This window comes from Porcisia hertigi, chromosome 32 (assembly GCF_017918235.1).
Source record: "Porcisia hertigi strain C119 chromosome 32, whole genome shotgun sequence".
NCBI lineage: Eukaryota > Euglenozoa > Kinetoplastea > Trypanosomatida > Trypanosomatidae > Porcisia > Porcisia hertigi.
Window position 1 is genome coordinate 1,408,507 of NC_090591.1, and position 27,677 is coordinate 1,436,183.

General features: G+C 54.7%; 12 protein-coding genes across 12 annotated transcripts; all 12 read left to right on the forward strand.

Moving 5' to 3' along the window:
- Nucleotides 1-893: 893 nt before the first annotated feature.
- JKF63_02735 (uncharacterized protein) lies at nt 894-3,350 on the forward strand (the record flags this gene model as incomplete). Its single annotated transcript, XM_067898759.1, has 1 exon — nt 894-3,350. The coding sequence occupies one exon, from the start codon at nt 894-896 to the stop codon at nt 3,348-3,350; it is 2,457 nt and encodes an 818-aa protein (XP_067754916.1).
- Nucleotides 3,351-4,121: 771 nt separating this feature from the next.
- Nucleotides 4,122-4,529, forward strand: JKF63_02736 (uncharacterized protein; the record flags this gene model as incomplete). The annotated part of the gene is made up of 1 exon (XM_067898760.1): nt 4,122-4,529. The coding sequence occupies one exon, from the start codon at nt 4,122-4,124 to the stop codon at nt 4,527-4,529; it is 408 nt and encodes a 135-aa protein (XP_067754917.1).
- A 3,682-nt stretch (nt 4,530-8,211) lies between these two features.
- JKF63_02737 (uncharacterized protein) lies at nt 8,212-8,835 on the forward strand (the record flags this gene model as incomplete). The annotated part of the gene is made up of 1 exon (XM_067898761.1): nt 8,212-8,835. The coding sequence occupies one exon, from the start codon at nt 8,212-8,214 to the stop codon at nt 8,833-8,835; it is 624 nt and encodes a 207-aa protein (XP_067754918.1).
- Nucleotides 8,836-9,928: 1,093 nt separating this feature from the next.
- Nucleotides 9,929-10,411, forward strand: JKF63_02738 (uncharacterized protein; the record flags this gene model as incomplete). Its single annotated transcript, XM_067898762.1, has 1 exon — nt 9,929-10,411. The coding sequence occupies one exon, from the start codon at nt 9,929-9,931 to the stop codon at nt 10,409-10,411; it is 483 nt and encodes a 160-aa protein (XP_067754919.1).
- Nucleotides 10,412-11,019: 608 nt separating this feature from the next.
- JKF63_02739 (uncharacterized protein) lies at nt 11,020-11,904 on the forward strand (the record flags this gene model as incomplete). The annotated part of the gene is made up of 1 exon (XM_067898763.1): nt 11,020-11,904. One exon carries the CDS (start codon nt 11,020-11,022, stop codon nt 11,902-11,904), a length of 885 nt encoding a protein of 294 aa, XP_067754920.1.
- Nucleotides 11,905-12,739: 835 nt separating this feature from the next.
- JKF63_02740 (uncharacterized protein) lies at nt 12,740-14,581 on the forward strand (the record flags this gene model as incomplete). Its single annotated transcript, XM_067898764.1, has 1 exon — nt 12,740-14,581. One exon carries the CDS (start codon nt 12,740-12,742, stop codon nt 14,579-14,581), a length of 1,842 nt encoding a protein of 613 aa, XP_067754921.1.
- Nucleotides 14,582-15,607: 1,026 nt separating this feature from the next.
- On the forward strand, nt 15,608-16,006 carry JKF63_02741 (uncharacterized protein; the record flags this gene model as incomplete). The annotated part of the gene is made up of 1 exon (XM_067898765.1): nt 15,608-16,006. The coding sequence occupies one exon, from the start codon at nt 15,608-15,610 to the stop codon at nt 16,004-16,006; it is 399 nt and encodes a 132-aa protein (XP_067754922.1).
- A 2,156-nt stretch (nt 16,007-18,162) lies between these two features.
- JKF63_02742 (uncharacterized protein) lies at nt 18,163-18,606 on the forward strand (the record flags this gene model as incomplete). The annotated part of the gene is made up of 1 exon (XM_067898766.1): nt 18,163-18,606. The coding sequence occupies one exon, from the start codon at nt 18,163-18,165 to the stop codon at nt 18,604-18,606; it is 444 nt and encodes a 147-aa protein (XP_067754923.1).
- Nucleotides 18,607-20,591: 1,985 nt separating this feature from the next.
- On the forward strand, nt 20,592-20,891 carry JKF63_02743 (uncharacterized protein; the record flags this gene model as incomplete). Its single annotated transcript, XM_067898767.1, has 1 exon — nt 20,592-20,891. One exon carries the CDS (start codon nt 20,592-20,594, stop codon nt 20,889-20,891), a length of 300 nt encoding a protein of 99 aa, XP_067754924.1.
- Nucleotides 20,892-22,118: 1,227 nt separating this feature from the next.
- On the forward strand, nt 22,119-22,802 carry JKF63_02744 (uncharacterized protein; the record flags this gene model as incomplete). The annotated part of the gene is made up of 1 exon (XM_067898768.1): nt 22,119-22,802. One exon carries the CDS (start codon nt 22,119-22,121, stop codon nt 22,800-22,802), a length of 684 nt encoding a protein of 227 aa, XP_067754925.1.
- Nucleotides 22,803-23,472: 670 nt separating this feature from the next.
- Nucleotides 23,473-25,212, forward strand: JKF63_02745 (uncharacterized protein; the record flags this gene model as incomplete). The annotated part of the gene is made up of 1 exon (XM_067898769.1): nt 23,473-25,212. One exon carries the CDS (start codon nt 23,473-23,475, stop codon nt 25,210-25,212), a length of 1,740 nt encoding a protein of 579 aa, XP_067754926.1.
- Nucleotides 25,213-26,161: 949 nt separating this feature from the next.
- JKF63_02746 (uncharacterized protein) lies at nt 26,162-27,337 on the forward strand (the record flags this gene model as incomplete). Its single annotated transcript, XM_067898770.1, has 1 exon — nt 26,162-27,337. The coding sequence occupies one exon, from the start codon at nt 26,162-26,164 to the stop codon at nt 27,335-27,337; it is 1,176 nt and encodes a 391-aa protein (XP_067754927.1).
- Between the last annotated feature and the right edge of the window lie 340 nt (nt 27,338-27,677).

Genomic DNA, 27,677 nt, shown 5'->3' on the forward strand with positions numbered 1-27,677 from the left:
ACTGTGTACACCACAGCGGTCACACCGACATTAAATATTTCCTCTCTTCCCCTCTTGAACCGGTTCTTGGCGTCTCTGCGGGTGTGACAGACCGCCGTGAGAGGACCAAGCATATATGTATGTGTGTATATATATATATATATATTGCCACTGGATGTTGAATAAAGGGAGAACTCATTGGCTGACCACCGCGCGCACTTTCGCAATGAGGCAAAGCCAAAGTGAGGAGGAACGACACCTCGAACCTCGACTTGGTTGCGCTTACTCGTGGAGGAGACAGAAAGACGAAGTGGCGGGGGGGGGGTCCTGCAGCGTTTTACAGTGCTGCACTGGTGGTGGTGCACCTACTCTCTCCCCCTTTAAATGAGATCTCAGGAGAACGGGGTGGTTCTTTAGCGAAGCCCAGTTGTATCTTCTTCTGTCTGTTTATGCGTTCGTGTATGACTCTCTGATACATTCTCATGCGTTGACCCCCCCCTCTCCTCCTCGCGTGTGTGTGTAACATACGACAAGCCCCGTTCACACCCCTTCACAAAGGGACAGACGACATCCGCAGAAAATAACGAGGAGGCAATACACTTGTCTTCCTCCCGCCCAAAACATTAGTTCACAGGCGTTTGGGGAACGTCAACAGCACCTTGCAGGTGCTGCCCTCTGTGTTCCTCCAAACCGTTTTTATCCAGCTTCGTAGCCTTGCACCATTTTCGTGAGCTCCTCTCTCCCCTTCTGTGTCTCCCTCTCTCTCTCTCTCTGTGTGTGTGCCTACGTGGGAAACAGCTCATGCCGCTTCCCTGGCGGCTTTTTGATTGCCCCAATTGTTCTGCTCGACTTCTTTTTTTTTTCGTTTATCCTCCTCGGGTTTCGGTGATAGCCTCCGTTGAGGTCTATGGAGTATGCACCGCAGTGCCTTCTCCCTCGTTGGGGAGTGGACACGGGCACCCTCCTTCGCAGCTTTGCCAAGAAGCACGCAGCCGCTCCTATCTGCTGGCGGGGCATTGACCTTATCTCCATCGCAACGCAGCGCCAGGCCCTTCGTGAAAGGAAAACGCATCGGCCGCATTGCTGAATGGGATCCTTTCGAGCGCTGCGGGGTCGTCGTCGAGAGTGAGGGTGGTCGGCGTTATCGAATCGCGAACACACGCGCCTTCGAGACAGTTCTGCCGACAATGTTGCGTTCGCTTGAGGGTGCTGTTGTCGAGTTTGATGTCGGCAGAGAAGCCTCAAATGACCGAGTGATCATCCGCAATCGGCTCACGCCCATCACGGCCGAGAGCTACCGGCAGAAGCCGCCCATCGACTTTTTGAGCCCTGAAATGCTGAGGTGGGCAGGGCCACGGAGGGCGGCATCGATACGGGAGGGGACCAGCGGCAGCAGCGATGCAGAAAAGGGGAAAGACTCCGCGCAAGAGAGCAAGGCAGCAGATGAGGCCGAAGAGATGTTTGCAAGGAATATTATCGTGGACATCGACAGCATACCTGCCACGCAGATTGCGCGCTGGAGCGGTCCCTTGTCAGAGGAACCAGTGATCAAACCCACAAAAAACCTCAAGGACATGCGCGGCAGTCGCCTCTTTGACGCCGAGACAAACACCTACCTACGTTTGAAGCAACGGCTAGGCAGCACTGCGGAGGCGCAGCGCATCGTTGCGGAGCAGAGAGACGGGGCCGAAAAAAGTGTGATACGGCGCGAGGTGATCACTGAAAAGACAGAAGGCGTCATCTCGACCTGGTCCGGCATCTACCGCAGCGGACTCATTCGTGAAGGGGTGCGGAATCAAGGAGAGGAGTCGTTGGCACACGGCGCGCTACCAGCCGCCCTCGAGGATGCGGGCGGCACGGCTGCCGAGACGCTTTGCATTATTCGAAACGCGCACGCGTTCCAAAGCGCGCTACCCACATCGCAAAACTTACAGAACCGTCGTGTCGTCTTCACAAAAGTGTCCTACTCGGTTCAACCGCATCGCTACTACGCAGAGAACATTGTGGTGGTGGGTGATGTGCACTTTGACGGCGCCGTGTCGTCTCGGGAAGAGGCGCACGCCACAAAAAAACGGGAGAGAGTTGCCGCCGCGCAGCACCGCTGTTTTGGAGCGCTCATCATGGAGGATGAAGATGATGGTCGCGCCGAACGTGTGAGGCAGCAGTCGAGCAACGCCAAGCAACCCGCGGAGGGTGGATGGGGGGAGAACAAACATGGGGCTGTGGGCACCTCTTCGCCGTCGGAAGAGAACAGCGGGCCTCTGAATCCCGAAAGGATGCTCTACGGTGTCATTGTGCGGTGGAGTGGTGGCCAGGGCGTAGTTGAAGCCGGGGATGGCCGTCACTTTTACCTCCGCTCCACCGCCGTTTTTGAGCAACTGGTGGACACAAGCTCGCCCCACCTGCGTGGCGCCGTTGTTCAGTTCAAAGAAGATGCGACACGTCCTCGTTACGCGTGTCAGGTGTCGATCCTCAGTACCGCTTCAACGAGTATAAGCGAGGTCAAACCGTTGCTGGATAAAAATCGTCTTGGCGCCTTTGCCGGCGACGGTGATGAGCCGGTAGCGAGCAGCGAGGCGGCGGCCGCACCACCCAAGGCAGTACCGAAGGGGGTGGAGTGGTCGTATGGCACGCTAATCTCGTGGTCATCTGTCGAGGGCCAGGGCATTATCCTAGACGAAGCAGATCCGATGGCGCGCTACGTGCTGCGAGACCCCGATGAAAACATTCTCGACTACTCGGCAAAGCGAGCCCTTCTCAAAAAAGGGCGGCGAGTGAAGTTCACGCCGTTCGGCAGCGCGGGACGACTGGCGTGCAATGTCGTGCTGCTGGATGCGGAGGTTGCGGAGGAGGCGCTGGCCGACGAGGAGCTTCGGCACCAAGAGCCACAGTTGTCGATTGATGGAAACAAAGATGAGGCGATCCCGTCCCCCATGAGCACGAGCTACTGGCTGAACCGAATGGACAAAGCCGGCTATGACACAAATGAGGTGAAAAAACTTCAGAACCGCGCGTTGAGGCTGGACGAAGACGAGGACGACGGTACCGAGGGAGGCAAGTTTCTCGACAGCGAAGAGCTCCTCAAGAAGGATCACTGGTGGAGTGACCCGCGCAAGAATGTGCGGTTTCCGAACAGCGACATGACAGCCGGGCATCTCGCCCTCATCGGCCCCGCTTCCCTCATGAATGTGGCCATGAAAACGAAGAATCCAAATGGGCTTGACAAGATGCTCAAGAAGTACCAGTCGCGGTTGACAGAGGAGCAGAAAGAGTATGCGTGGAAGCAGGCCAAGGAGATGGCACCGAAGTATGAGGAGTGCATCCGCAAGGGCCGCGAGCGGAATGAGGAGCCCACTTTTTACTTTTTCTAGTCGCCTCCGCGGCGTTCTCCGTACCCGTCCCTTTCACATTGGTGTCGGCGTCCATCAGTGACCTCCGCGGTGTCTCGATGTTTTCCACCGCGCACCGAAACGTAACACCTCTTCACATGCACCGGCTTCCATTTTGGAGAAAAAAGGGGGGTTCAGCCAGGCAGCCCACCGCGTGGGGATCACCGGCCATGCGAATGAGTTTTCCACTGGCAACAAGTATTTGTATATTCTGTATATTCTGTATATTCAAATATAAATATTGTGCGTTTTCCTCTGTAGGTCTCTCTCTCTCTCTCTGTGTGTGTGTGTGTGTGAAAGTCTTTCCTGACGATTCTTTCTTTTTTTATATATACTCCCTTTTTCTTGCTCATCGTGTCACCGCCGGTCAAACAATCTAACCGCCAACCGAGAGAAAACTCTGCAGGGTAGCGGTAGGCGTGCAATGCCGTCTGTGGTGTCGATCACTGTTCTCATCCCCCCTCCGCCCTCCTCCCCCCGACATGCTCATTCATATTTACACCGCGTCCTCATTCCAACTTTCCCTTTTTTCATGATTGTTTTTTGTTCTTGGGCTCTACGCCTTCCCGTCACACACGGGAGCTCGCGCAAAAAAAGTGTGTTTCCGTGCTGATTGTCACTCATTGCTGTTGTGCACGTCCGCAGAGAGGCACAGGCAGATCTTATTTCTGCTGCCCGGCCCTGTGACACACCCACACGCACACTTACTACATCCAAACCGAGACCCCCTCCCCCTCCCCCTCCCGGCAAGCGATGGTCTCCAAGACTCACAAGCAGCGGCAGAAGAAGAAGGCCACTATGCAGGCCAACGGTGGCATCTTACCCCCGGTGGTGCCGAGTGTGCCCAAGTCGGTGCACCTGAAGAACACGCGACCCAAAATGAAGGGTAAGAAGAAGATTCGGCTTGGCTTGGAGTCCCCTGTTGATATCTACAACGGCTTCGAGGAGCGCAAGGGTGTGCTTTGGCGGTGCCCCAGCTGCGCCAAAGAGTGTCGTGTGGTCGGCTTCTGCGTGGACTGCGCCTCTGGCGTGAAGTCCAAGACACACACAGGCCCGCTGATGAGACGGGCGAGCACGAAGAAGGAGTCCACGCAGATGAGTGCGCCAAAGCTGCGCATTAAGGAGAGGAGCAAGACTATGAAGCTGAAGCGCAAGAAGTAGCGTCGTGTGCTCGATAGGAGATCGAGTGGGAGTGTACGGACACGATGGTGTGAAGTGCAATGATGCCTCCGTGGTTGAGGTCCACGAGGCGTCATGGTGTTTCCCATCATGGATGTGGGGTGTGTGGGGTGGGTGGGTGGATTTGCATTCTGAGCGAAGTAACAGCGCGTTTAAAAAAAAGGGGGAATCGAACCCGTGCATACAACTGCACCTGCACTCCGGGTGAGTGTAATTGAGTCGTGAAGGCGTTGGCTGAGAGGACTGCATCCGGGCTTCTCGTGATGGTCAAGCCCCCATTTCCCACTGTGTGGGTGTGTGTGCGCCCAGAGCCACAGGGCGCACCGTAAAGATCTAAGGGGGGTGACCCCGTGGAATGGTGTGAGGAGCGTGAGCACCGGTAAGCGACGAGAAGTGCAGAGAACCGTGTGCCGCACCTGATCGGTGTGTGCGTAAACCAGGGCGGAAAAAAAAAGGAAGAGTGAGAGCCGTGGAAGTCACAATGCTCAAGCGATCACCACCGCCACACCCTCAGTTTTACAACAGGAATGCTGCCCATTTATCGATCTCAGGCCCCCTATTGGTTTGCTCATCTTTCTTCCAAGGAGCTTGGACTATCTCGCGTATGGTGACACACCGCGGCCGTGTTTTGCACAATCTCTCGGGGCATTCAAAGTTGCACTCACACCCTTCGCTCCTGCGTCACTCTCGATTTTCCCGACAAACGCGCTTATTTGAACACTTTATTTGTTCTTCTCTTTGTTCGTCTCCGTGCCAAGCTGCATCGTGCGCACCCGCGTTATCTCCACATCTATTTTCTGCTTTTGACTCTACCAGGGCCATACATTCTTTCGTTTTTATTTCTTTTTTTTTGGGGGGGGGTCTCTCTCTCACCCCGCTTCACGGATTACTCCCCCGCACCTCTTCTTGCTTTGTGGAGAGGGGGGGGGGCCACTTTTAGTCTCCCAGTATATAGGCACACACGTATATATGTATATATTCATGTATGCATGTGGTTGTAAATCTTCGCACGCACACATGCCGTCCAACTATTTTGTCTCTGCCGAGTTAGTCGCCGGCAGTTTGTAACACACCACATCAATGGATCCGATTTTGAGGTGCTTTAGGGCTTCCGCGTTGCCGTGGAAAGGAACGGTCCGAGGTAAAGTCACACGTGACTGATGCCGCCGTCGACTTGGGCTTTTTGCCGAGTGTGCCGCTTCCGTGTTCCTCTCTTTGTAGTCACGCCTGAATGGTGTGACGGTGTAGTGCCGTGTGGCATCGGAAGGGGGCTTCATTGAGCCGGCTTTCTTCTTCCGCCCACACGCACACGTTTGTTCCAATGCCTCTGCGCTGTTTTTTTCTTTTTTGCATCACAGGGGCATGCCCGATCGCTATTGATGCAGCGAGGCCACGCGTAATGACAAGGATCGCCAAAGAGGACGCACAGTCTTCTTATTATTACCTTCCTCTCAGATCAGTGACGGGGAAGACGTTGGAGCAGAGTATATGAAGGCGTATCACCGCAGAGAGAATGTCTGGCTAGTTACGAATGCATAAGCTTTCCTGCACACTAGTCACCCCGAGTGTGCCGCAGATACTCGAGCTGTTCACGATTCCAGTCTACGCTGACAGTACTTCTTTTGCCCAGCTCCTTCTCCGGGGATTTCTCGTCCCACGCCATTAGCATGCTCGTGAGGGCATCGCTGGCGCTGTAGCCGATTGGGGTGACTCAAGACCGACATACTCATTGAATACAGAATATGGTGTCAATCTCTGGTAGGATACACCTCCAGTGTGCTTCTGCAAGTATCCGAGAGGCGGCAGCTGTCCTTCATCCGGGCCTTCACCCGAAACGTGGCCGCTATGTGCCGTGTGCAGTTTTCATGATGCCATCATCATCAACTTCGGGATAGGTATATATACATATACATATACATACATATATACATATATATATATATATAATGTGTATATATTCACTTTATTGAGGGCAGGCCAACTTTCCAAGTTGGCATTGTGAATCCCATTGGAGAGGTTTGTGATGGTGGTGAGCCGGCACCACGAGGAAACAGCGCTGCAGAGAGTAACTCGGATGAGTGACCACCGTCTCCAATGATAATGAGCTGGCGCACGACTTTGGTGTCTCCCTGGTGAATGTGAGTTCCCTCGTCGCGGTGCCAGGGACCAGTACCCCCCCCCCTGTGCGAGGGAAGCGAAACGCTGACGCCCGCCTAGTGACACCTAATGGATCGGGCACCCCCATTCGTGGGTGCGGTAAAGGTCGCGAGCGCTTCCCTTGGCTGCAGAGGCCAGCATCTAGTTGTTGCTCTCTGCAAGTAGTTTTTGTTGCTTCAGTGTGGAGATGTTGAGTCGAACCCTGGTCCAGTGACGGTGGCGCAAGGCGAACGTCAACGGCTTCAGTAAGGCAAAGCAGCTCGCACTACTTGTGGTCGACGCTGACCTTTATCCCCCCCCCCCCAGGAGGTGATGATCTCATCAGCGTTCGCCAAAACCTGGAAAGTGCCTCGATATGTGTCTTGTTCATATCTTAGTGCGCTCCAGGTTCTGCAGAGGCATTGCCGATCCCTTCATCAGGATCGACCTCCGGTGGCAGACGGGGTTTTGTAGCTGTCCATTCTGTGGCGACTCCTTTTCCCTCTGAAAAAAAAGCAGGGGAAACCACTTGACGTGTTGTGCCCTCGATCCCGATCGGTGCACGGACCAAGGGTATCACATCCTGTGAGCCGTTCTCTTCTTTCTTCTGGAGCGGCAAGCACGACTCTCAAGCCCATTGCAGGGCTCGAAGAGTCTGTCAGTCACATGCTCGTGTGTCCTGTTCTTACTGAGTGTCGGAGACGCCTCGCCATCACGCCAGATTTGCTCAAGGGCGATGACCTCTGGCCTTTCCTGCACTCGAATCAACTTATCCCACTTGTAGAGGCAGCCCTGGCCCTTGTCTTATTGCGGTGGTCCAAACGCGAGGGAAGAATAAAAAAAAACTATGGCGTCTGACAAGGGCGGTGCTGGGCCCGTGCCGCACATCGGTTTTGTCATAATCTCAGCGCTACCCAGCATGACGGGCGGTCCCATGCCTTGCACTTTATCAGATTACACTCTTCATGTCATGGCCTTCGTTTTTTTTCTTTGTTTCCGAATGCGTTCGCACGCAGGGAAACTGCATCTTACAATTGCGTCGCCATGGCGGGTCAGGTGCTCTGATCCAACTCTTGAGACCCGACGATGTTTGCAGCAGTGGCGGCTGCGTTGACTTTGTGATCGACTGTGTTTTCTGTGGGTGCGCGCTTACGGCTGCGAGCTTGCGAAGGATCGTGTTGGCCCACCGTTACTCACTGGATGAGAGGGAGGTGACAAAGGTTCAGTTACGACGGACATTTCTGCTCCGTTCACAGTGATGGGGGGGGCGGGGCGGGGCGTGTGGCTGGTCAATTATGTCATGTGTGCATCCCTTTCTTCTATGTTTCCTTCTCACCACTCCTGCGTCTTCGATGTTTTGTCAAGGCGTCGCAACTTTTCTTTGTTGTTGGTACCTCTTCGATTTCGTGTGTTTTTTTTCCCAAAAGGTCTTCCTTCTTCTGACGAGGGAAGGGAGCAGGAGCCATCCCCCCCCCCCCCACACACACACGCACATACACACTCACAAAAGAAATCAGTGGTGGACGCGATGTCCATTCTCGAAGGCCTGCAAGCCTGGCTTGAAAGGGTCGAGGAGGAGCTCTGGAGAGCGCATAATGATGTGATGAACGCTACAGGCGCTCGCGTGTTCATCGATGCAGCCACCGCCTCATCCTCGGCCGGTTTCGTTTCCTTTGCCAAGGGACTATTGCGGGAGGTGAATAAATTCTTGACAGCTGTGAATTGGTCTGAAACCTTTTTTGTCTACCTTGGAGTCTTTCACGTCGCTGTCTGGGCATGCGCCATCGCTGCCACGTGGGGCGCGGTTTCCGACGAGCGCATTTTTTGTGTGTGCATGCTGATCGGCGCGCTGCTGCTTGCTGGCGTGTCTGCAAACGGTTACGCCGGCCGACACGCCCACTTGCTGTTCGAGGAGCCTGGGGTCAACTACTTCACTGAGGATGGCATTATGATGACGGTGGTTTACTTTCTGCCGCTGCTGGGACTATTGGTGTTGCTACAACTGCGCCTGATGTACCGCGTCGTGTCGCTGATGGCGCGGGCGAAGCGCGCTCAGTTCCGCCGCGAAATGCGAGCCATGGCGCAACGCGACGGTGCCCCCACCAGCGGGGACAGAGAGGACGCCGCTGGTCGCAGTAAGAAGTCGCAATAGAGGCAACTATCGGGATTTGATTCAGGACAGACACCCTGCGCGGATTCTTCGACATTGCTTCTGTGCACGTGTGTGTGTGTGTGTGTGTGTGTGTGCGTGTCACCCCCCCTCCCCCCAAAAGCTTCGCTCTATGGTGGAGGGAAGAGGAGCTGAGCTACAAAAACACAGCTGCAGGGTGTGCTGTCGCTCGCATGTGTCACAACCGAAGCGCTGTGTAGCCGGAGCGCGCGCACACAGACACACACACACACACACACAAATTGACTTTTTGCATTTCTGGAAAAGAATGAGGCAAATATGTACACGGCGACATGAATGTGGGCGAGCTGCCTTTGCCATTTGCTCTCTCTGTCACGTTTTGATCACCGGCTCACACACGCAGCGCGCAGTGCCACACACTCACCAAGCATGTGCGTGTGCGTGTGCGCCTTCAGGCGGAGAAAAACCACCTAAAGGGATTCCCCGGTGTGATGCTCTCGCGACTCGGCCCTCTCTGTGTTGGGCAACTCCCCTTTGTACTCTGTGTGTGTGTGTGTGTGATGCGGGGGACCCCCCTCCCCCTCCCGTCCCACCCCTATGGTCTCCTCCTAACCCCTCTTTTACTCTTTCTCTAATTGCGTTGGGGTTCTCTTTCGCCGGTTCTTGGCGTATCTCGTGAGTACAAACGGGGGGCGGTGCCTCAGTGCGCACGTCCGAGTTGTGCTGTCCCCGATTTTTGTTTTGTGTGGTTCATTTGTTTCCCTCCTCTGAGGTCTGTGTGTGTGTGTGTGTGTGTGTGACCGGCGTGAACGTCCATAAGTGTGCGCGTGTCCCCTGACAACAAACTCATTTTTTTTTCAGCCCACTTCCGCCAAAGGGGACGGGGCGCGTACATCTCAGACGGCAATGATTTAGAGCCGCACGTGCGCGCACACGCACACATCTCTTTCTCACAATCAATCGGCTTGCACACGTACACTCAAATCTTCCCTGCGCCGCTTCTATCGGGAGTCCCCCCCCCCCTGACGCGTCGTCTTCGCTGCGCCGATGCCAGGTAATATATCGCCTCTTCGTAGAGCACAGTGATTATATGTTTGCATTCATATTTTTAAAAATGAGCTCGTGGCTTTCACTGGAGAATTTCCTCCACAGTGGCGCTGCGACGTGGTGCCGATACGGATTGCTTGCGTTCGGTTTCTTCGGTGTAGCCAGCGACTACTACCTCACGCACTACTACCACGCCTTCGATCCCTCCGAGGGGCGGCAGTACGTCGTGGATTGGAGTCCAATAGGCAAGCCGCGATGCCAAATGCTGCTTATCCCAAACAATCATTACACCAACTACAGTCCATGGACACCGAAGAATGGTGACGTCGTGCTTGCACGTGAAGTGGAGGACGAGCCCAACTTCCTACAGCTACTCAATGGCCGTTTTGTGGAGCGGCAGACGTGCGGGGTGGCCTTGCTGAGACCGGTTGAGGAAGTGGCTCAGAGTAAGAAGGAAGAGCAGGTGCAGCGCGATAGACTCCTCTTGTATACGACGAGTACCGGCAGCACAGGGCTGTCGTCGACAGAACTTACAGACCACCCCGCTTGAGATAATCCGCTCTTAGTTCCTGTGGAGCTCGCTGTCGATGACGTGTGAGGTCTTCGTTGAAGTAGCAGTGCAGGTTTTTTTTTTTCGCTCCCCCCCCCGAAAAAAAAAAGACGGAGTATGCCCGCCTCGCGGAGGGAGCTGTATTTGCTCACACGTCTCCAAGTATGAGCCTAGCCCATTGCTAAGGCAACATGACGATGGACTTATCAGACTTGATAATAAGGCCACGATATCCACACAAAGCCTTGCTGGGGTTCCGCTTTTGGGGGGCACAATGTCCGTTTGTGTGGTCATTGATCATACTCCTCTTGGAGAGAAGTGCGTGAGTGTGTGTCCCGTGGACAACGTCACGAGGGCTGCACTCAGAGCCCAACTGCACCCGCGCACAGACGCGAGCACTCAGGTTCACCTTCGGATTCACTGGTATGCATTTGTGTTTTTGGTCAAGAGGGGCGGTGTGCTCACACGTCGTCGCCAGCGTCTCCTTCCATTCCCTCTCCCCCCTCCCCTTCACTTCTTTCCCTCTCTGTTGTATTATCTACACCTCTTCTTCTCCCTCGGCCACTTCCCCTTCTCTTCTTCAGGTGCGAGTCTTTCAGTGGGGCAAGATGAGATCTTTTTTTCCAACGTTGCGCAAAAGTGTTGCAGGCGTGGAGGAAAGTCAATTCTTCGCCTCCATGCGGACACAGATTTTAAGCGACCTCCGCACCAACGCCAATGACCGAAGCCTTGCAGGCCGCGTAGACCCACAAGTAATGGGCCTAGTTGATTACATTAACCGATCCTTCACCCAGTACGTGACCAGCAGCTCATGCGGGGGTCGCGTATCGCTTTTTCACAAAGGTGTAGCTAGTGGTGGTACCGCCACGTCATCACAGACAGCCGCGGAGACCGCTCAATCTTCGGCATCACAGACAGCCGCCTCGCTCGTTGAGCGGCGGAAACGGGGCTCTTTTGGGCGGGGGACTCTCTTCCAGTCACATGATCCCCTTCCTACGGACACGTCGATCGCCGTGAGAGAGAGCATCGTCCCGGCCCTGGAGCGGTTCTGGGAATGGCGACAAGAGGAGCCCTCTGATGCGGTGCTGCAAGCGTCGGAGGTGTTGCAGTTGAAGTTTGAGCCCATGATTCTTCACGTATTGTGTGCCGACGTCAAGGCCGCTGCGGAGCTCCTCAAGTGTGCCACTGAGAGCGGCCAGATGAACAGTGGCATTGTGTCGTGTTCGCGCGGCACCGAAGCCAACCCGAAGATCACCTGCTGTATCACCTCTCCGCTTTGCGTCGATGTTCCTCTCTATGCACACAATACGTGGCTCATCTCACCCGCTGACTTCTGTAGCGACGTCTGGGCAGCGTTCTTGACAGGCATTCTCAACCATGTTAATGCTCTGTTCGCAGAGAACACCAGGCGGCGTGACCGATTTGAGTTGGAGGTACGCACGCGTGCAGAGAAAGCAACCGCAGAGCAACAGCGGCGTCGCAGCCGCAGCTAAGCTCGGTGAAAGTCAACCCCCCCTGGGAAGTACTTTGTGTGTGTGTGTGTGTGTGTGTGTGCGCCTGCGGGCCGAGCGGTGCACACACGGACACGCTCTCATCTTCATGCCGGAACACAGCGTGTTCGTTACAGAAAAAAAAAGAAGGATCCCTCACATCACCACACGATTTAGTTGCAAGGTTTTTTTTTTTGCCCTTCAGCGCGAAGGCAAAGAATTTAAAAAGAAAGAGTAGGTCACGTGGGCTGACAGTAAGACAAGTGGAAAAGGGGTCAGCGCTAGAGCGGGTAGGCACACTCAGGTGTAGCGGTGCCCCCCCCCCCCCCTTCTCGACCACTGATACACATGCTCTCTGGTCTGCTTATCAAGGTTTATTCTCTGTCTCTCTCCTCAACGCCGCTCTTTTGTCGTCTACTTGTATCTCTCGTTGCGGGTCGACGGTCTGCGTCTGTGTTGCGATCTTTAGTCAACAGTGTCAGCACACCCCTCCCTCCTCCCCATTCTGCGGTGCATGTAACTCCACCACACACGCCTTTTTTTTTTCGCGCACCTTGGCTGGGTTCATTTGGAGAGAGAGAGACGAAAAAGCAGGCACTCACACAGTGACTCTGATTGGGACACTCATCTTGGGTAGGCACACTGCGCACACCTACACACTCTACACACACACACACACACACACACGTATAGATTTAGCACGGGCGCGGGCCGTGCTTCTTACGAAAACGAGAAAGGTTGTCACCGTGTCGTTGCGCTTCTGCCTTCACACTGTACTGCCTCACTGTCGACATCTTTTCTGTTTTCGTGTTGCCTGTAGGCTGTCTGCAGTGCTGTCATGTCCAACTCGGTGTCGTGGCAGCGCTACGACAACGAGTACAATGTGTCTGGCCTCATGACAGAGGCAGCTCGGGCGTGCGTGTCGGCCCAACCAACTGATGTGAAAGACTTTTTATCCCGCTACTTCCGGGAGGTTGCCAACGGGACTTCCGTGAAGGTGATTCATCAGGAGGAAGTCCTTAATGCGGATGGCGAAGCCGCTCTCACCTTCACTCTGGAGCTCTGCGCCGGGTCTGAGGTGACTGCAACCACCCGGGACCTTATTTTGTTATCCACTGGCGCCGCGAGGGATGAGAGGATTGCCTCCTCCCCTACAAGAAAGGATGCCATAGATGACAGAAGAAGCAGCAGAGATGAGTGCACCGTGCTGCAAAATATTTGTGCAGCGGCAGTATCACAACTTTCAGAACACGGCTACGTAGAGCCGCAAGCTGACTGGGATTCAGCTCTACAGGCTGCCTTCGCTGCGTCTGCGTCTGCGTTTGAGATCGACACGACCTCGATCCAGTGGGTACTGAGTATCATGGCATCTTTAGTATCCGCTAAGCAGCGGCGCTTGCCACTCCACCGATACCTTTCTACCCTGGTGGACGACTGCCGTCGTGGCCGACTGGCCCCTGGCGGCTCGCCCTCGATACCAGCGCGAGCTGGTGTTGCAGGAGCCTCAAAAGTACCCATCAGCTCAGAGAATCCAGTGCGGGGGTGCACTGTGCCTCAACTCTTGTTGACCTTTTTGGTTAACAGCGCCTGCGCAGACGCACCGGAGGCAGCGAATGGTGTACGCTTTTCTCAGGTTTACGTTGCCTTGGATACGCTGACTTCTTCTGTTGATGAGGGATGCGGAGACGCAGGGACGACACCCGTCAGTGGTACCGTGTTGCGCCAGCGTGTGCGGAAGGTGCGCAAAGCTGCTGGTCGTTTTCTGCAGACTCACATGACTTCTTCCCGTGTCTCTACTGGCGGAATACTCGAGTGGGACGGCACCGCGAACCTCTCAGACGTGGTGAAGGCGGTGACGGAAGCGCTCTCGGCAGCTGAGCTAAACGTGGGCACAGAGGTGTGCCTGGGCCTGTCAATGGGGGCGTCCACGATGCACGCGCCCGTGGCCGACAAGATAGACGGCAGCGTGTTTACAAACACTTCAGGGGACCGCAGCATGTCTTACCATTTGTTCGGCAGTGGAGAGCCGCCGGTGACGGGTGATCAGCTCAGCGAGTACGTCAAGGAGCAGCTGAATGAAGTCGACCCGAACATTGTGCAGTTTCTTGAGGATACGCATGCCACCGAGGATGGTGTCGCTCGCCAGCGGCTGCAGATGGCCGTGCAGGACTTCATTCTTCTGACCGATGTAGGCGTTATTCATCAACCTATGGGCTTCAGGCCCCCGGGCCTTGCCAGTTCTTCACTGACGCCAGCCCAGGATGGCGCGTTCCCCAATCATGCGGTGAACCCCTGCGACTATGGCAGCATGACCGCTGCTATCGAGGTAATGTGCCTGGCAGGCGAAGAGTCACACAAGATACTTACCGTGGTCATCGATTCGGCTGCAGGGGATGCGCAAACGGCCGCTAACCTCGTGGATGTGGCGATCGCGGGCGGCGCATCTTATGTGATTCTCAAAACCGGCATTTTCGGTTCTTGCACCACTGCGGTGGCCAGTCGACTGGCATCTCGGACGGAGGAGTTGACGAGCAAAAACACCGTCGCACCGCGACTCCCCGCACAGCGCTTCAACCGCTACGACTGGCCACCTCTGCCCACTACAGAGATCAAACCGATCCGCCGAAAAGGTGACAAGAAGAAAAAAGAGACCGGAAAGGCAAACCAGAAGAGGAAATAGGCTCCGTGCGTGTGCTTCGGCGTGCGGGCGTTGCTGGCTCGTTGGCCGTTGTCCACTCACTGCAGTTTTGTCAGCTGCACGACTGCTTTTTAATTATTATTGTCATTATTATTCATTTTATGGGGGTGGTGGTGGGGGGTGGTGCCTGCATCCCGATTGGCACATCCACCGTATTTGCCACCGATTTTGAATAGGGTTCAACAACAACAAACGAGCGAGCGTTTGCTCTCTCGCTGCTGAGTTGCATCACTCAGCCATCATCACAAGATGTGGTTTCGTGTTTCGGATATGCCTTTTTCCCCACGTCGCTTGTCAGTTCTTGGAGGATGGAGGGGGGGGGGAGATCTCGATCGATCATGTACAGGTCCAACGCACTAAAAACGGATTCAAGACGTAGGCACATCGTCAAAGAAGGAAGGGTGTGAACCATTGGATAAAAAGCGTGGAAGTGTTATACTGGGCTTTGGCGCCTCCTGCGATCACACGATTTACTTTCGCGTATCAGTGCAGGTCCCGACACTCCCGCTTTCACACACACAGGTGCGCGTTTAGCGACACCTTGTTGCCGAATAGTGTACGATTCGCATTCGAGGGTTGCGGCGCCTGCTTTCCTTTCGCACGTTCCTCTCGCGCTAAAACGCGCGCCGCGTTTGCGCTTCCGTATGGGAGCGTGTGTTCATGCAGGACGGTGCTCTGACACGAAGGTTGTCTCTGTCTTCTGCCTGACACTGCTGTTCGCCTATCCCCCTCTTGCCACCTTTCCGGCGATCCTTCCTCTCCCTCCTCTCCTTCATCTCCCTCCCTCCCTCCCTACACACACACACACACACACTTTGGGGGTAGCTCCCACTACGATAATTTTGTCTGCTCTCAGTTCTCAGCTTTGTCGTGTTCGGGTCTCTTCTTCACACCAACAGGCTTGGGTCAGAGAATACACACCCAGATTTGAAAAAAACAGCAGCAGCCGTCTCCCCCCTTCCCCTACATATACACACACACACACACGCATACGAGGACGTCGACACAATGTTTCGCCGAAGCCAGACATTTTTTCGTGTGAGCCCGTTCGCGCTGTACATGAAGGAGCTCGCCAGCGCTGGAAAGCTACGGCGAGTGAAGAACCTACCGAAAGCGGCGGCGAAGCTCTATCGGAACATCTCGCCGGCTGAGAAGCGCGCCCTGCTGCGGAGGGCCAAAGCGAAGACGTTCCCATCCCAGGAGGCCTATCGAAGTATGGCGAGGCGCGAGATGAAGCGCCTTCGCAGCATGCCTATCGAGAAGCGCGTTGAGAAAATTAAGGCGAAGTGGGCGTCCATGAAGAAGTCCATGTCGAGCACGGCCTCCAAGGCCGTCCCGAGCGCCAAGAAGAAGGTGAAGGCTGCCAGCAAAAAGGGCAAGCGGGCCGAGAAACGATCAAAGAAGTAAACCCATCAGCGCCAGAGAACATAGAGAGTTCGCAGCGACCTGCTACATATTAGCGCCATTGTTGCGCGTAGTCTCAGGCGTTGCAACGGTGTACTGCTTTATTCATCTGGCTCGTTCTGCACCCTCTTTTTCTTCTCCTTGGCTTCACTATCGCTCTCGCTACCAATCGAGTCTCGATGTCTGGCTATAGGTGTGCCTTGTCTCTCTACTCCCCCCCCTCCCCTCCCGCATACACGGCCCACCCACCCCACGCTGAGATATACACAGTCTCACTCCTGCTGCGTGGGTGACAGGGAACGCTCTCTGAGAAAATGGGAGGGGGTGGAGCCCGGCCCATAACATGGAAGTAGCTTTGTCTGTAAGGAGAAAAATGGTGGAGACGGGCGTGCCTAAGGTGTGTGCTGTTGCACGCAGTCATAGATTTGCTGTCTTTTTTTTTTTGCTCCTTTGTGCGGCGTGCGCTTCTGCACTCACAAATCTGTTGGCGCGCCCGTCTTGAGGTGCATTGCACCCCGCAGCTTCCTTCTTTGTTGTTGTGTGTTGTCGAGATTCTCTTTTCCTCATTTTGTGTTTCCCCTCTGTGAAATATATTAACGCACCAGCGTTTTTGTTGGCTCAATAGAGAAGGTCAGTGTAACAGTAGAAAATGTGTGCGCATACTGGAAAGAGTCCCCAGCAGCGTCACCGACAAAAGTGTCCCCCGCCGTCGCTCGTGTATCGTGGCTGCCACCGTTTGCTGGTGATTCACTTGGCGGGTTTTGTTTTCTTCACTTCCCTACGCCGCCGCGTAGTGCGTGTTGATGGCCGGGTGGGCCTGCGCAGAGGCGCACATCCACTTGTGCGTGTGTGTGCGTGTGTCTCATGTGTATTTCTTCATTTATATACCTATATATATATATGTATATCAGATTTGTTCTCCTCTGCGCGTAGTCCCCGTCGCCCCTCATACGTCGTTTTTCAACTTTTAGATGTGTGCGGGGCTGTGCGTGTGCGTGTATGCCCGCTCCAATTTTTTCCGTTTGTTTTTATTTGAGGGCTTCGTCAAGTTGTCATGCTTTCTTGCTCCTCGGATGTGCTCATTATATCTCTCTGTGGAGTGCCGTTTATGTGCCGTCGTCGACTCGCCATTGTGGTGTGGCATCGGTAACTCTCTCTCTCTCTCTGTGCCGACATAGGGGGCACTCCGGCATAAAAAGACAACAAAAAGAAATGCTTTTCTCCAACACTTTCGGTGACTCTTCGAGTTGCGGACGAGGGCGGGGCGACGGGGTAGACACCAAACACTCACTCACTTTGCATTAAGTTCACGTACAAATATATATGTATATATATGTGTGTGTGGAGGCCTTTGCTGTAGCTGCTGCACTCCCTGGAATGTGCCTGCGCATCTTGCTTGGATGGACGTGTGACCGTGAAGTGTTCGTGTTGACTCTGAGTCCAGCTCCCGAATTAACCCAGGAGAGCACTGGCTCGTTCGTGTCTCGGTGAAAGGCCACCACACCTTTTCATCCCTCTCCCTCTCCAGCGCTTGAGTCCGACTACAGAAGTGTACAGGGACGTCCAGTGTCTTAGGTGCCGCCGCTGCGTATACGTTTCTGGTGTGCGTGTGTGTTGTCAGTTGAGAAACCCACGAGGTTCCTCCACTTCTCTAGACGAGCTGGGGATGCCTCCCTCCTCCTCCCTCTCCCCCTCCCCCTTCTCGCCCTCCCTCATACCACCCATTACTTCACACGACACTGACCATCTCTAGAAAAGCAAAAAAAAATAAAGAAGAACGATTAGAGACACTCTCACTGACACAACCAAAAGGGAACACATCTGTTTTAGACACAAGCACACCAACGTCTGAGGGGAGGCGGAAGCAGTGTAGTGATAGGCATACCCCCAATACAACCCCCCCTTCAGCCACAACACACCCAACATCATCATAAATATTAGCGCATCAAAAAAAGGACACTCCCCCCTTTTCCCCCCCCCTCTACTCCCACCCCCCATCACCACTCCCGATAAAGGCCAAAAAAAAACAATCATCGTATATATTTTGTAGATATTAGCATCTATGCGTTTTCTTCTTTTTTAGAGCCGTTCCCCATCTCTTCCCTTCATACAGATACACACACACACACCTCTGATTTCCTTAGGCGAGGGGTTTAATGATGTTACGCCGTAGCCTCACGCTCCACCGGGCGAGCGCCTTCTCGTTGTTTCAAAAACACTTGGGTGAAACGGGCATACTAAAGGGCCTCAAGAACCCAAATCAGAAATCAGCAAAGATGTATCGACAGCTCTCTACACCCGAGCGGAAGATCTTCGAGCAGCGTGCCCGTCGCGTGACCTACCCCGCCCTTGATGCGTACAATCGCTTCCAGAAAGAGTATGCGCACCGCTTCCTTCACCTGCCCATGAAGCAGCGCCAACGAAAGGTGGCTCAGTTGTGGGCGGAGTTGAAGAAACAGGGCACCGTGAGGGTACCTAAGAGCGCCAGGCGCACGATCAAGAAGACGGCGGCAGCAAAGAAGAAGAAGTCAGTATCGACAAAGGGCAAGAAGACGGAAGGGGGGAGTACCAAGCAAGCCAAAGGGAAGGGGAGCAAGAAGTAGAAAATCTACCTGAAGTGATCACTTGTTATTCCCGTCCCCTTTTTTGTTTTTTCAAATATTATCATATAGAATTGTAACGGAGAGCAGTCGAAGGTGTACGTTTGGCCAAGAGGGAGGTGGGAGATGGAGAAGGGCACGCGATGCGTACACAAAAAGACGCCCCGAACACTGACGCGAAGGTGTGCGACGATCGGTTTGTGTGCTTCTCTCGATGTACTTCGGGTGAAGGTACGTTTGCCCCCCCCCCCTCCCCTCCATCCCTCAAGTGACTGGAGAGTGGTTGCAGCGCGTCGGCATACACTCACAATCCTTCATTTGATTCCTCCCGCCCCCAGTCTTCTTGTTCTATGGCCCCTCGCCAGTGCCTCTCTCTCCCTTCCCCAACACACGCACACACATACACACACCCACGCACACACACTTTTTATCTCCTAATAGAGAAGCGAGCAAGTGTACAGTCAGAGTCGATGTGGTAATCTCGGTCTTTCTTTTCACTCCTCCACGTTCTCTTCTGTTCTTTACAACTTTTTTTTTTGCTGTGAAGCTGTTGCAAAAAAAAAGAAAAACTCTTTGCACTGGGAAAGGCGGTCTGGTGGTGGTGGTGGAGGAGGAGGAGGAGAGGAGGGGCGAGGAGATCACCCGGACGCATCAGAGGGGGCGTGGATATTGACGTGTTTCCTTTAAATTCGCACGCCTCCTCTGCACGTGCACGCTGAGGCAGCGAGTAACGCGCCTTGATGAACTGGACCCCGCTTATACGACCTAAGCCCCCCCCTTCCCCTCCCCTTCTCCTTCCTCTTTTGTTCTTTTCTACGGTTTCATGTTTTTTTTTTCCAGGTCCCCTCCGATGTTAGAGCTGTTCAATGTCTTGGTTTGTTTTCCTCTCTCTCCCCCCTCCAATATGGACACACTATGCGTGTTATGCGCCGCTAGAGTTAGGCAGCGAGGTGAAAAAGTGAACACACTGAATGGGAATTGCACGCTCTACATTCCCTACTTCCCGCCTGAGAGGGCTGCTCTCTGGTGGCGATGGATGGCGAAGTGGGGAGAAGAAAGACCATATCTACCGACACAGGGGTGCCTCGCACTGTCAAGTACGTAGGCGAACCCCCACCTCTCCCTTCCATTTTCGACTGCTGTCGGCCGCAGAGCTCGGTGCAGCATTCTGGCTGGAATCTCTCGTCTAGATGTTCTCACGTGGCCTGCTGCCTTGGGTTACCGCAGGCCACACCCCGCATCACACACACACACACACCCTTCGTAACCTCTCCCCTTCCTCCCTCCATCTGAAAAAAACTCTGTTGTTTCACGGTGTCATTTCTAAACATCTTTGAATGTTGCTGCACGTTTTCTGTTTTTTTTTTCTTGCCCCTCTCCTTCTTCTCTCTTCCCCTTCCCTGTACTCGCGGATGCTATTCATTCTAAAAATACAGCCGGCACGAACAGCTTGCCAGGTCACTGAAGACACTCTCACCGACACTAATACGTCTGGTGTTGGTCCCATTATAATCCTCTTGTTTTTTTTTTGCGCCTTGTACGCACTTATTGTACAGCTGGTCTACCCCACTGCGACCCCCTCCCTTCTCTTCCCCCATCCGCCACTGCTTCTGGAGGACTCTTGCTTTCACTAGGCCTCGGGTACCTCTTGCCTTTGAGTTCTCAATACCGCACCAACTGTGTCATTCCTTCATCCACACATCCCCCCTGAGGGCGTCTGTCTGCGTAGGGTTGCCACTTTTAAAAGTCTGGCACGTTCCACCTCTCGCGACGCGTTGCCGCTCCCCTGCCCCCGTACTCTTTTCCCATTCCAGACAGTAGAGGTGGAGACAAGGCGGGACAGCGTCTTCGCACAGGCAACCTCAGACCTATACACAGCTGTTCTCGTTTTTACCTCTCCCCCCCAAAAAATCTACAGACGCACAGACACCCACCTGCGTACCCACCGTCTACACTTTTGTGCCCGTCCAGCTTTTGCCCGGCCAATCATGCCAGCAAAACCTGCGCAGGACTTTTTTTCGCTGGACGCGAACGGTCAACGGGAGGCGCTCATCATCATCAAGAAGCTCCAATGCAAAATTCTGTACAGTGACAAGTACTACGATGATATGTTCGAATACCGTCATGTGATTCTCCCAAAGGATCTCGCGCGCCTTGTCCCCACCAGTCGCCTCATGAGCGAGATGGAGTGGCGGCAGCTCGGTGTGCAGCAGTCGCAAGGGTGGGTGCACTACATGATTCACAAACCAGAGCCTCACGTCTTGCTCTTCAAGCGTCCTCGCACGTAAGACGCAAGATGCCTCATAGAGCACGAACTAAAGACTTTTCTCACATGAGCGCAGCAAAGACAGTGAATTTGGGGGCAGCGTTCTGTAAGGTGGCTGAGTCGTCGAGGCGAGGGCGATCATTAAAATGAGAGGCGATTTCGCTCCCATTCACGCTTCCACTGCGTAGGCTGGGCACTCAAAGCGGCGAGGGACTTGCGGCTTCTCTCACCTCTCACGGTTAACTAGATTACACTAGGCTCCTTACCCCGCTTTCTCACTCCACATCCTGTTACCCCCCCCCCTCCCCCCCCCACGGCCAGGATGAGGTTTCTCGTCTGCTGTCGTCCATGGCGTGTCGCTTATTCTTTTGTTGGCCCCTTGGTCCCTCCCTCCTCCTCCTCTTTTCTATACGCGTTGAACCATACATAGAGTTTCTGTTTTAGTTCTCTCTCTCTCTTTCGTTTGTTCTTGTTGTGTGCGTGCGCTGCGGTAGCTCCTCTTTGCTTTGTTACGCTCCCCCTTCAAGTCGGTTGTACCCGTGGTTGACTTTTAGGGGAAGTGCTTTTTGTTGTTGCTGGTGCTTGATGTATTGTTGTGTGTCTGTCCGTCTGTTGTTTACCTGTCTCTCTTTTTCCCCTCGCGTTTGTGTCTGCCTGCCTCGATTGTCAAGAGAGGTGCGCAATGGCGTGATGACAGATTTGTCCTTGTAAGGAAGAGGACGGAGCATCGGTGCCTGGAGTTGAAAATGTCCAAGAACACGAAAAAGGGTGGTGGTGTTGATGTAGTCTCTCGCGCCTCGTATCATCCGCGGGCGGATGAGGTGTTAGAAGTCCTTGTATGTCACTTTCCTGTAGCGTGTGTTGCTGCAGGTGCGTAGTCGTCCCCTCAACTCCGAATTGTGGCCCCTTCCTCCCCCCTCCTCCTGGCCTGTCGCGCCTGAATCGCCTTTGAAGGCATTGCGTGTGCTTATTGAACCCACAAAATGCCGAGGGGAGAGAGATGCCTGTTGGGCTCCTCTGTGTGACGGTTGATCACGGTCACGTGTGTCATCCTGCAGAGTTGCTCTTCTTTAAACAAAGAGGTGCTTCGCAACGCGGTTCTATATTTCTGAATATCCCTCTTGCCCCCAACCCTCGTCTTGCCCTTCTCTGTCTCTCTCAACAGAAACATACCAACCAACCATACAAAGCACCGACACAGTGACACACCCAACTTGCGTGAGGATCACCTTAGAAAGATTGCGCGAAGATGAACGCGCGTCATGTACCGCTTGTGTGTGTCACTGTGGTGCTGGGTAGTTTGTTGGCCGCCCTAGGCTACTCCGCCTACAGGCAGCTGCGCGAGGACCGCAGGGACAGAGAAGGACGCTCGCCGCAGCCTACTGGGCAGTCGTCTATTATTGCTGCCGGTAAGCACGCCTTGGCGCCTTCACCACAGGCGGCCCCAATATCGCTTCCTGTGGAATCCCCGTACTCGGCAGCGGACAGGGCCAAGGCGCTGGAGCTGCTGAACGTCTTGAAGCAGAGCGCCAACGTCGCTTTCCAAGAGGGCCGTTTTGAGGATGCCTTACGTGGCTATCAGGACTGCATCGAGGTCACGTCGGCACTCGGTACCGCCGAAGCGGAGGCGGTCAAGGCTGAGCAGATTGTCCGAGCAAACGTGGTGATGGTGTGCATCCGCATGCACGAATACGATGCTGCACGTGCAGTGGCCACTATGCTGCTGCAGGATGCCGCCATAGCACTCCCAGAGGACCTCAAGGTGAAGGTACTCTACCGGCGAGGACTGGCCAGCAGAGCACTGGACGATCGCGAAGCAGCACTGGCGGACTTTAACGCTGCTCTGCATTTCTCAAAAGATCACAAAAATCCGGCCGTGGAGAAAGAGATCGCATTGCTGCAGCGGGGTGTGACACCCACGCCGGTGTCGTGAGGCCTGCGACCCGGTGGCAGTGCTGGTGGGAGGGGGGTGCGCTTAAAGCGCACCTGTCGATGTTTAGAGGCGGCGGCATGGAAACGTGGTTAGACCTCTTTAGCTTCTCTGTGGGGTGCCGTCATGTGAACCACCTGGCGAGGGTGGCGCCGTGAGCGTGCAGGTCTCTACTGGCGTTGAGGTCACAGTCGACTTCAGGGAAGGCGCACTTAAACGACTTGAGAGTTGTGCTTTTCACAAAGCGAAATAAAGCCTTAATGTAGTGCTTGGAGGGCCTTGCGCAGACGTCGCAAAGGTCGCACCCTTCCCTGCTTGACCCCTCTTCAAAGAACCGATCTGTGTAATTGGTTTCCTGGCGCGGCACGGCGGTGTGCTGTCCCTTGAGCTGTTGCGCTGGCTGCCTCCGATTTCTGCGTGTGCAGCTCTCATGCTTTGCCCCTCCCCTCCCCTGTCTATGGCTGCTTTGGTGGCGTAAAGAAAACAACGTAAGCGCTCCGCTGCAACGTCTTTTGTTTTGGTCCGTTTGAGCAGCCCTCTTCACCTCCTCCCCTCCTCCCCTCCTCTTCCCTCCCCCCAAAAAAAAATATATATGTCGACAAATACCCCGTGCTTCCTTCACGGTTGAGGTAGCTGCCAGTACGTGATCCGTCAATCCCAGGTGAACGTGCAGATGATCACCCCAGTGTTTGAGTGCACACAGGAGAACGGCTTCGTTGTCGTCCGTCTCTTTCTCTCGGCCATTTGTAAAGTGATGAGTGCAATATTCGATATTAACGAGACTCAGTTCACATTTCACTGCACTCCTTATTACTTGCGTCTTCGGTTCGACCAACACCTGCAGGAGGGCAAAGGGGAGCGGGCCACGTACGACCTGGAGGCGAATGTGCTCACAGTGTACCTGCCGAAGGCAAACGCCACAGAGATTTTCACAAAGCTGGATAACCCAGCTTATCTCATCGCTACGGAAAAACAGCGCGCCTCTCTTGTGCAGGTCCTTGGTGATGTCAATTCGAGTCACACCGTCACTCACGGGGGTGATGAGATGGAGGAGCTTGAGTACGTACAATCCTTGCCGGATGCCATCATTACAGGCGACACCGTAGTCCCGGGTGACGGCGTGGATTCAGGGGGGCAGTGTTCCTACGGCTTTGCCAACGCGTTCAGCGGACTTTTCCAAAAGCTCGACGCAGACGTGGTTCATGAGGTGGTGGACTTGCACGATAATCCTGACCGCACTACGCGCGAGGAGCGCCGCCAATTACGACTTGCAGCAGAGATGAACGATTTCGACGAGGACGCGCTACTTTTCGCGTTTGAAGACACGGAGGGGGAAGTGGCGCAGGTCCTGCGTTACGTCCCTGTCCACATTAAAGATTTCCAAAACGCTCTTCAAGGAAACTCCGCCGAGTCCGGAAGGGCTCTGTCGTCAGCGGTGTTCGCCAGTATCCCTGAAGTAGGTGCATGCCCTGTACATCGGCCCGATGCGGATGCGGTGGAGGAGGAGGAGGAGACGACACTCCTCGGGGGTGCCGATGGGCGGCCGGTCACGGTGTGGTGCGGCAACGTTGCCGACTTCAAGAAGCCGCTTATTGAGGAAGTGCAGCTCACCGGTGGTGAGGGGGACGTGGCCTCATTAGCAGGCATAGCGGCTGATGCTGCTGCCACTTCTATGGGTTCTCAAACCGCCCCAGAAATCGCCTCACCGTCTCTGCCGCGTACACGGCTGGCGATTCCCCGACTGCGTCCTTCGCTGAAGTTCACTCGAGAGGAGACGGAGGTGTTGATGCGGCTCAAGCTGCCGCGCTTGCTTTTCCCTCCCTCACCCACAGAGCTGGAGGCACTGACGTCCGACCTCCTTTTCAGCGAGGCCTACGACGACTTGGTGACGGAGGGTGGTGGTTGCAGTGAATCGCTGTGGAACATCTCGAAGCTCAGCCCCACTCTTTCGTATCTCGACCCCCCGGACACAGTGTACGACGCGTGCGTAGCGTTTGCGCGCCGTGCACTTGTGTATCCGCTGTATCGCCACTGTGCTCTGCTACAACGAGTGTGGGCGGTGGTGGGGACGCGCCTATTACTGGGACGCAACTATACTGTCCGTGGCCTTTTGCGTATACGCATGATTTTATCTCATGCCGAGCACAAGCATCTCTTGTCAACAATTTATCTCGACCCGTTGATTGCATACTGGATGCACGTCCCCGATGCTGACGAGAGGCTGATGCGCGTGGCTCTTGAGATCCACCAGCACGTCTCCCGCACGGAACCAATGACGGTGACGAAGTCTGGCGGATCTGGTCTACGGTCGATGTTGGTGAGTACCAGTAAAGTAACGCTCAACCCCCTCACACTTGTCTATCTAGGACTCCCGCTCTCCGAGCAGAGAGAAGACGTGTGCTGTGAAGAGTAATGCTCTGCGTGAAGCTTTGTGTGTTAACCCGGCATATGTTGCCGTCTTCCTCGAAGTCTCATGAAAACATTTGTGAGGTGTTCGAGTACTACATGTCCTAATCGATGCTCAGTGTGCTTCGAGGTCGCGAAACCGGGGAGTTCTAGGCATCCGCACGCATAGAATTATGTGGCGAGTCTTTTATTCCTCCTCCTTTCTGTGTGTGTCCAAGCTCAATGGTTGCCTCGACGCCCCCCTCCCCCCCAGACACACATACACACACACGCACACACCTCCTGTCTGCGTTCACCATATCACTGTAGCACCGCAAGACTACCACCCTGAAGGCCTCGTATTTCTTCACGGTGTGTGTGTGTGTGTGTGTGGTACTGAGCGGGGCTAGCGGGTGGGGGTCGGCCAGCGGACGTGTGCTTGCGCTGCGCAATTGTGTATGTGCGGGTTTTGGCAGTGCGTTGGGCATTTCTGTGCGTCTCTCTGCTCACCCAAACAAAAATATTTTTTCGCCCTATTTCAAAAAAAAAAACACGCTCTCATCCCATTTGTTGTCTGCTTCATCACCGCTACACACGGCGCTTCCACTGTTCTCATGGTCCGGTTCTGAATGTCTTCATAATGCATACATGACACACGTCTCGGAATGCGGAGGGAACGTGATCTTTGAGACTCGTTGACACTCAAGTCTACTCCCTCTCTTCCTCCTGAGTCTCACACGAACATATCGAGGAAGAGAGAGAGAGAGAGAGACCGCAGCCTTGAAGGGTAAAGGAAGAGGAACGGGAGTCCTCCTCCGAGTTCGCTCATCATCGATAAAAACTTCATTTGCCGTTTAGTCTCCCGAGTCACGTGCTCACGCGGACACACCTGAAGAGGCACACACAACCGTGCGTCCACCACCTCCTGAAGGTGGAACGAAGCAATACAGAGAGAGTCACCCAATTCGCACCAATAGATGAGCTCTACCGCTGCGAGCCCTCCCCTCACCTCCAGCGGTGGAGCTGTTGGCTCGGCAGCTGTGGAAGGGCCACCGATAGAGGTGGCGTCGATGTTCTACACGGGCATTAACGAACCGCGGCCAACCGCGATGCACTTCTCCTTCGATGGGCTTCACTTTGTATCGGCGCACACGGACGATGCCATTCGGATCATCGACACTGGGAGCATGACCAGCACGGATGTCATCACCTGCGACGCGTTTGGGGTGCACAATGTCCGCTACACGCACTCCACCAGTGTTGTGTGTGTCGCACCGCGGTTTCACCTAGACGGTCACTTGCACCTCCTCAACACAGAGACGGCGCAGTTCTTTGGTGAGATGGCGTACCTGAACGATGCCGAGCCTGAGATTTTGCCGGTGGCGAATACTCCCGTCTACTCCACGCTCGCCCAGTGCCCGGCGACGGATGTGGTGGGCGCGGTGGTCGTGGCAAAGGGCCGGCTGGCCCTCTTTCATCCCCTCATCTCTGGCTGCATTGCCGCCACACCAGAGAGGTCGATTGTAGGCAGTAAAGCGTGCGTGCAGTTCAGCAGAGATGGATATAAAGTTGCCATCGGCGACGACCACCGTATCGTTCTTCTCGATAGGCGCAAACTCTTCCAGGCACCGCCGGTTGTACTCGAGAACACGCGTGTCTTCACCGCCTCCACACCACTGACGAGGTGCAAAGGAGTCGAATTCTGCGCCGATCCAAGTCGCCTGCTGATTACCTCGTCGAATGGCGAGGTGGTTGTGTACGACTGGAAGCGCGACGAAACAGTGGCAAAGTACTTCCACGGGGACGCGAGGCGACACTTTCTCGGCTCCGCCGACGCCATTGGCGCACAGTACGTCTTTCCCTGTCAGGCTGCCTCTCCTATCCTACAGCCCACCTCGTCTATGACTGGAGGACGGCATCTACTTGTGTATGCCGGGTGCCCATCTGACTCGGCACATTCGACGCGACAAGGGCGGCTTTTATATGAGCTGCAGTCCAAGGATAGTGATGTGCCGGTGGCTGTAGCCGTGAACCCGCGCTTTCAGTTGGCGGCCACCGCGGCGCGGAGCATAACGTGGTGGGCTTTTAATAGCGCTGCAGTCGAGGCGTACGCGACAAAGACTGAAGTGGTTGCGGCCCCAGACAATGGATGAAGCAGCAGCAGCTTTGGTCGTCAGGCTGGGGAAAGGAATGCGTGGGGTAGAGAACCCTTGTGCAGAGTTGTTGTGTGCCAGACGATCACGTACATCGTAGGTGACCTACTTTTTTTCGCACAACCACAGGTGTTTTTACCCACGTTGGTTAGATCTGCTGAGGCTTTGGAAGTAATATCTTACGAGGGGTTGCCACTCTCCATCCTCTGCCCCCCTCCTTCCCCGTCCTGTGTTTTCTGTCTGATGCCTTCTCCTGACATTTTACAGATGGAGAATCCCGTCACTTGGCCCTTGCCTTGGGACTTCCCTGTTGTAAGAACGCATAAGAGATGGCAGCGTC